Source organism: Aphelocoma coerulescens, chromosome 4 (assembly GCF_041296385.1).
Source record: "Aphelocoma coerulescens isolate FSJ_1873_10779 chromosome 4, UR_Acoe_1.0, whole genome shotgun sequence".
NCBI classification, from domain to species: Eukaryota; Metazoa; Chordata; class Aves; order Passeriformes; family Corvidae; genus Aphelocoma; species Aphelocoma coerulescens.
Genome location: NC_091017.1, coordinates 38,922,946 through 38,930,690, shown reverse-complemented (window position 1 = coordinate 38,930,690; position 7,745 = coordinate 38,922,946). Strand labels below are relative to the sequence as shown.

General features: G+C 42.1%; 1 protein-coding gene across 17 annotated transcripts; it reads right to left on the bottom strand.

Annotated features, from left to right (window-relative positions):
* Nucleotides 1-370: 370 nt before the first annotated feature.
* On the bottom strand, nt 371-7,460 carry NPY5R (neuropeptide Y receptor Y5). 17 transcript variants are annotated; one of them, XM_069012129.1, is made up of 4 exons: nt 6,956-7,012; nt 4,909-5,649; nt 4,312-4,625; nt 371-2,353 (listed from the first exon to the last, which is right to left on the bottom strand). In XM_069012129.1, exons 3-4 carry the CDS (start codon nt 4,378-4,380, stop codon nt 1,010-1,012), a joined length of 1,413 nt encoding a protein of 470 aa, XP_068868230.1. In that variant the 5' UTR covers nt 4,381-4,625; nt 4,909-5,649; nt 6,956-7,012; the 3' UTR covers nt 371-1,009. The 17 variants fall into 17 exon arrangements, with proteins under 17 accessions (XP_068868230.1, XP_068868231.1, XP_068868232.1 ...); XM_069012130.1 differs by having other exon boundaries at nt 4,312-5,208; nt 5,366-5,649; XM_069012131.1 differs by having other exon boundaries at nt 4,312-5,187; nt 5,366-5,649.
* Between the last annotated feature and the right edge of the window lie 285 nt (nt 7,461-7,745).

Here is a 7,745-nt window from a genome sequence, read left to right as displayed (position 1 = left end):
GACCCTGCATTTGCCTTTGTTGAATTTAAAAATAATCTACTCTACCCATCCCTCCCACCTGTCAAGGAACACATGCACATGTTTATTTGGAAGTTGTTACACCTTTCCAAAGCAAGTGGGTCAGCTATAATGACGTGCAGTAAGCTTTTGCTTTTTGGTAAAGGAAGAGAAAAATTCCTGACATATTTCCATTTTCTTTTTTTTTTTTCCATTATCATTTGTTTAGATAATGAAAGCTTACTCTGATCCGAAATGTGTTGTATGTTCAGGGGTGTCATCACTGTGAGAATAAAGATATAACTATAGATAAATTCAGGCTGGATGAAAATTACATAAAATGACAAGACAGAGTGAAAATTACCTGAGGAAATCAGAGATAGGTTGTACTGGATAAATACACTGAGATAGAAACAATCAAAACAAGAACGACAACCCTCAAACCCATTCCAGGGAATAAGGCAACCTAGGAATCAGCAGCATAGCATCTCTCAAAGATATTGCAAACTATGTGTCAAAGAGCTAAGAAAAAATATTTTCCTAATCACATCCAGAAAGAGATATTTAATTATATTAGAAAACAGTCAAAGTTGGCACTGAAATAGTCTCAACAATAATTATTTAGTAAATGATATGTATTTTATTATATTTTATGACAGTTAATACTGATATGTCTAAGTAGTCTGTCTCACATTACTCATTATATATTCTGTATAATTCCAAAGTACAAGTTGCCAACAATTTGGGTAATGAAAATGGTTTTCTGGTTTTGTACACTGGGCATGATTTCCTACATGTAACAGATAAAAGAATACAACATATGCATATATTTCTGCCCAATGCAAGAAATACATGGAGCCATAGCACTATCCATCCACAAAAAAATGCTACTAATCACAACCAAGTCAGACTAACTAAACTTATCTAAACTAATTTAGCTTTTACAGCTGTACACGCCACTAGGCTTGAAAGCCATATTTGTTTGTTTTACTTTATCTTGGGGCACATAAAATCATGGTATTTGGCAGCACGGAATAAGGGACATTAAATCAGCTTTTATGCTGTTGTTAAGAAACCCATAGAGGATGGGATTCAAGCAGCAGGACATCATACCCAATAAATGGCATATGCAATATACTAATTTAAAATGCCTGTTGGAAATGAGAGTGGCATTAAAATCTGTCACAATGTGGAAAAGGTGAAGAGGCATCCAACTGAAGCCAAAAACTAGGATTAGGACTGTCAGTCTGCAAAAAACCCTCCTTGATCTTGTCTTAATTCTGGCGATGGAGTGGGATACTGTAATCATGTTCTGGATCTCTGTATTTTCTTCTGGTTTCATTTCAAAACAGATAGGGATCCCAGGGATGAATTTACTGGAGGAAAAGAGCTGGCTTTTTTCTGTGTCAGAGGTTTCTGGGAGATCTCTGGAATGAGTCTCCTGATGATGCCTTGAAATAGCTGGCATCACACTTGAAGTCTTTCTACTGTATCTTCTGTGGTGCCTTCTGCCAAAGGCACGGCTCCACCTGGAATATCTGGAGGGTTGCACCTGCGTGCCAGTGCTCCTAGAGGGGTGAAGAGTTAGGTTTATCATCTCCTTTTCTTCAAACTTGTTTTCCTTGTTTGACAGCCTAGCGCCTATGCTCCTGCAGACACTGGTGTGACTGGCAGTCAGGCACGCCAGCGGCAGGATGTACTGCATGAACAGCAAGGCTATCGTGAAGGCAATCCTGTAGGAATCAGAAGGCCACGACTCGATGCACAACAGCCTGTTCTCCAGTCCCTCTAACTTCAGAGTTTTGCTGAGGTCCACGGTTTTATGGAAAACTGGCAGAGGGGAGCAAATTGTGAAGCCAAAGGCCCAAATGATCACTATTAAGAAATAGCCTTGTTTTGCTGTGAGATTGCTAGAGAGGGGATACTTTATCATACGGTACCTGACTGCAGCAATAGATATTAACATCAGAGTTGAAACTAGGACTGACGCACACTGGAGGAAGGGCATTACATGGCACATGACAGTGCCAAACATCCACTGGTCAAGCAGGACGGATGTCAGTGTGAAAGGTGAACAAAACAGCACAACCAAGATGTCAGAAAAGGCCAAGTTTCCAATGAGAATGTTTATTACTGTCTTCTGCTTGCATTTTAGTAGGGCTGTTAGTATAAGCAGATTTCCCACAAAGCCAGCCAGACTTATAAGTGTGTACAGCCCAATAAGAAAGTACTGCATGTCATCAACACTACTCTTATAGTCTTCCCAGGCAGAAAAATTCTTTGTTGTAGCAGAGGTGTTCTTGGTATGTGTCCTGTTGTTATGGTCTTTGAATCCTAAATCCATTTTACAGTCCTGCTTAGAACAAGAAAGGCATTAATTAGCATCTGAAGAAATGATGATATTACTGTTAATCAGAATGTAAAAGTTCATAAATTTAACTTGTATCACCTCAATGCAAATAATTACTAATGATGTTATTCTACTGTGAGGCAGATCCTGCATAACTTCAGGTCAACGTGAATTAGCTAAGTAGGTTTTATCATTTGGTGTTCAGCACACCTAGGCTTCCTACCTAGATGCTCATGTGGGAAAATGGCAGTCTAAAGGTCTGCATTATGATGCTGCCTTTTAGCTATGCTTTGCTACAGAACACATTGTCAGGCTTTCTGTGAGGGAACAGTTAGCTACAAAAGCAATACACCCCGAGTCAGTGAGATTACTCATGTGAATAACAGCCCATTGAGATGAGCAAGGAAATGACAGTCACCATCTGGGCAGATGCCTAATGATTAAATCATTGCAAATTATAAAGAGGGCACCTGAAAATACATATGCTAACAACTGCAGTAGTATTTCTTACCTTGCTAGTATAGAACTAACACAAAATAGGTGAGAGCTTTCAAAAAGGATCAGGAAATGCACTGTCAGTGATCCAAGATGAATTTCCTAACCTGGTGTGTATAGAAAACATCTTCTACTAAGTGCTGAATATAGTTTAACTGGTGCTCAAGCAGAAAGGAAAACTACCTACAAAACACCTAAAGTAATTGGATGCAATACAGAGAGGACAGTGTTAACTGGTAGCAAACTCCCCACAACCATTTGAAAATTCAGTGAAATTTCTTATTCAGCACTGAATCATCTAATGTTAAACCTAGCTCAGCACAAAGTTATTCTGCCCACTGAATCTTCATATATTAGTCTTCACTTTAGAACAAACAGAAAGACATGAGAATTCAGTTCAAACCTCAATTTATCTTAAACACCTGTGTGTACTAGAGGTTCAAAGTCAAAATTCCCCAGAGTGCCAATGTCCTGTACAAAATTGCTTGATGTTTAGAAATCTTACGTAAGAGAAAACAAAAAAGATGTACAAACCCAAAGCATAGATAAATAGAGCAGAAGACTAAACCTGTCATCTAAAAAAGGCAGGCCTCTTCAAGACTGTAGCAATTCTCAGTAAGCTGTATGTACCATGCTGACACCTTCAAAGTGCAATAATATTATTTGGTTCCCTCTACACATTCAGATGTGCTCCCTCCTTCATATCATTCCCTGTGAGCCAAAGGGAAGCTCAAACCATAAAATAACCTGAGAATATTCACTGTATTGTGATGAGAAGGTCCTTCAAGTAAGAGTAGGGGGAAAAAAAAAAAAAAAATATATATATATATATAAATCTTGCAGATAATGTGTTGGAAAGAGGTGAAAAGAAATCAGCCTTGCCAATTTCCCTCAATGTTAGAGTGCTTTTTAACAGCTAAAATAGAATTAAGAACTGACTACATGAATTTAGATAACCTAAATATTAAAATTGTGTGCATATGAGCAGAGAGGCATTAATGCATATTATGTTTGTTCAATTTTTGCTAGTCTTTAATGAAATGGTGGAAAACCATACAATAGACAAACAATGCTATCTGAGACTACCTTTGCCTCTAGACCAACTTTAAAGGACAAGACTAGAGATTCTGTAAGTGATCAAATCTCTCTATTTCTAGATTGATAACACCAGAAGTTTTCATTTTGGTGGGCATCTCTTTATACAACTCTTAGCTGATGAAGTAAATAGCTTTTTACTTATTTTTTTGGAGCTATTTTCTGAATTGCTAGTAACCAACTGAAAATGGTATGATCTGTGCACCACAGTGACTTCCAAAATCTGCTGAAATTTCTTTCTATTCCCTAAGTGTGACTCTACATAACTTTTTTACTTTTGCCCTGGATAAGGGAATATAATGCTAAGAATAGGACCAAGAAACAAAATTTTATGTGTTGTTATACTGTAACATGTTTAATAAATTAATGCTTACTGAGTTCTTCTTGAAGAGGTTTAAGTGAAAGATTGTTGTCAGGTTCTGTGTATTTCTACACTTCCACATACAGCTCTGGCAGTATGGATTTAGAAGAAGGGTTCATTGTGTTTTTAATAGAATTCTTTAAAAACAAAAAATGAATATTCAGGTTTTCTGAAGTAGACATTCTGTTGAGAGGCATCAATACTGAAGAAGTCCAGCATGGGCTTGCCAGCTCCATTCCTTCTGTGCTATGTCTGCCTTCTGCCTTGGGGGAGAGCTAAGATGAGCCTTTCCCTGCCACGTGTTGTCATTTCCACGAGGAAGGAGCACTGGAAGAGTTAACAACATAATCTGTTCAGACCCTGGCTAGACCTTATGGCACCACAAGAGTCGGAGGTGCACAGAAACCCCTTCTGCACCATCTTCCTATTGTCACAGTTACAGAGTGACAGAAAGACTGAGAGGGAAGGAATAACAGTGTAATCTGCTGGTTTCAACAGAGAACTGCTGCGCTGACACAAGTTCCCTTTGTAAGATGCCCCAAAAGAAGTTTACTTTCACTTTGGATGTGTAAAATGAAAGCAGACTTTCCCCCCTAATTTCAAAACCTACCAAGTGGATCTCTTGCTCTGTGAACTTTCTCTCCTGCTCAAAAAGAAACCAGTTACTGTCAGTCTGAGTGCCAATGGCAGTAAAGATGCAAACAGAAGTTTTCTTCCCATATCATTGATCTCTAGTCCCCAAACTCATCATTCCACTGATTTCACAGGGCTGCGTGCACTTATTGGCATTTATCTTCCTGCTTTGTTTTAACAGCTGCTTCTGTTCTCAGAGATTCGCTCACCCTCCCTCATGTTGGTTGGTCAATCCCAGTGCAGCACGTGGCCATAACTTTAAGGGAAATGGAAATTCCTGAAAATCCCATTGTGGAAAACAGAATTAAATAATACAGCCTCTTTTCAAAACCTTCTCCTCATATTTGAAGTGTATTTCTAAACTAAATGCACTGTCATGCCAGGTTGTTCTTGCACCTGTTTTCAAAGCTCATATTTAGTCAATCTGAAGGTACCTGCTGGAGTTTTTCTAGCTGTTAGCTCCAAAAGTGGGATAACTTTCCTCTCCTGCATCTATCAGTCAAGCAAATGAAGTCCCCATTCTGTAATGCTGGTCTGCACACCACACATTCCCGGCTGTGCTAAGCTACACCTGTGTGAGCTCATACCCATGAGCTCTGTGTGGGTTTGCGTAGGTCTCCTTTAGTTTCAGTGGAATGCTTGAGGCAGGAGGCTGGATGGCACACGGCAGTAGAGAAAGCAGTTTTGTGGCAGGATCCAAGGTAGATTTGAATATGTACTGTAAGAGCCAAATGATTGCAGTTAACATTTAGCTGAGGTAGAAGCACCAGATAACCTATGCTAATTTAACATGTTTAATATCTTGTACTTAACATAATTTTTTAACTTAAAGCTATCACTTAAATCACAAAATCCCCAAATCATAATTTAGGATAGTTAATAGGCTGGATATTTCTATTTCTCTATATATTTAAAGGGAAATTTTCAAGAACACAAAAGTTAGGCAGGCAACCATCATCCTCTAAAGGCAATTGTTTTTTCAGGAAATGCTCCTTCAATTAGATGAGATACTTATATTAAGGTTTATTCATGGATAAGAGCTTATATCCCACAATATTAATACCTATTATCTCTGACTGGCTGGTCCTTGTATAGGCCAGTCAGTTCAATCCTTGGAACAGGGCAATTAATCTTTATAGCTGTGAACGATTCACAGTCTTGGGTGACCTTTTTCTGTGTTAAAAGAAGAACAAACCAACCAAAAAAAAACCACAAAAAAATCCCAAAGAAAAAAAAAACCCAAATCCCATGCTGAACACATACAGGGAGGAAGCAAAATGTGTAAATTCATAAGAAGTGCAACCTTTCTGCCCTCATAATACAGGAGCAGTATCAAGACTGCATAGAAAAAAGTCAGAGAAGGTTTTTAAACACCGACACAGATGTAAGCAGTTAGTATGAGTGGTGGTTACTGCACGACCACCAAAGCTCTAGGGATGCACTGAGTTGTATTGTTACAACCTGAGAAATAATGCCCTCACATCAATACAGACTGAGATAACATCGGAGACAAAATCTGAAACCACTGAAGTGTTGCATTTGCAACACAAGCTACAGATGAAAAGCTGCTGATTCTAATGTTCCTGTTCATAATGTGCAACAGCAAAAACTAGCCTGAGAATCTGGGAGAATTCAACAGATTGAAATTACTTCAGAAGTCCAGAAAAAACAATTTTTGTACATATTAATGGTATGCCTATTTCTGTGCCTCACCAAACGAACTGCAACATTATCCTGGAAAACAAGAATACAACTTCCCAAATTATGCCAAAGCCAACTAATAAGATTGTATGTCCAGCTCCAAGGAAAGGCTATGCAACATAATAGGCTAATTGCTGGTCAGAACAGAAAACTTGAAAAGCATGGCTACATTTTTTTTTCCAGGGAGCACAGCAGCTCCTGGCTCGCGAAGGCAAAAGAACTAAACCACCTCAAAACGGGAACGACTGTGATTTTTGCCTTTCTACGCTTCTTTCGGGAACCACTCTGCACGCCCGCACCGCCCCGCGTCCGAAATCACGCACCCGCTCTTGGCCCGAACCCCGGGCACCCCGCGGCCGCCGCGACACCGCCACCTCCCCCAGGGCTGATGTGCTTTCCCCATCCCCGAGCACCTGGTGCCAGGGCGGGGCCCTGCGCAAACTTGCGCGGCCGCCCCGCGAGGGGAGGAGAGCTGAGCCGAGCCGAGCCCGGCGCGCCCGCCCCGCGTTACCTGCGCGCGCGTCCCGCTGCGGGCGGCCCGGGGGCAGCAGGGGCGGCCCCGGTCCGCACCCACGGCTCCGGCGCGGGCGGGCGGAGCGCGGCTTCACGGGAGCGGGGGGAGGCGCGCAGCCCCCCGGGCTGGCGGCGCAGCTTACGCGGGTGCTGCGGCGGCGCCGGGACTCGCCCGCGGCCGAGGGCCGGCCTCCGGGGCTGGGGGTGCCTCCGTCGCTGCCGCAGTCGCCGCCCGCTCGGCGGGGCCGGGGCCGCAGGGCGGGCGCATTTCGGGAGACTGCTCCAGGCGGCCCTGGAGCCCGGTATTTCAGCGCTGCACGGTGTGACAATTAGAGTTTCCATGGAAATACAGCGAGACGGTAAATAACCCCCCCGCTCGGCGGTGCTTACGGGATGCTCTCAGTGCCTCACCCGGTACTCAGGGCACGGCATTTTGCAAAGGTAAAACGCTCTGCGAGTCTCAGGACGTAGGGAGGTGCGAGCACAGACAGGCAATCACAGAACACTGAGTGATCAGAGCTCCCCTCGCTTCGGCTGGAGAAGAGCTACGGAGGTTTTTATCCATGCTGCTCGAACACCCTTTAATTTTTATTTTAGAAC

Coding starts and splice junctions, on each gene's coding strand:
- NPY5R (XM_069012127.1), bottom strand. CDS start 4,380: ATGTGGAAGTGTAGAAATACACAGAACCTGACAACAATCTTTCACTTA. Junction 2,354..4,311: donor ACCTCTTCAAGAAGAACTCA/GTAAGCATTAAT, acceptor TCTTGTTCTAAG/CAGGACTGTAAAATGGATTT.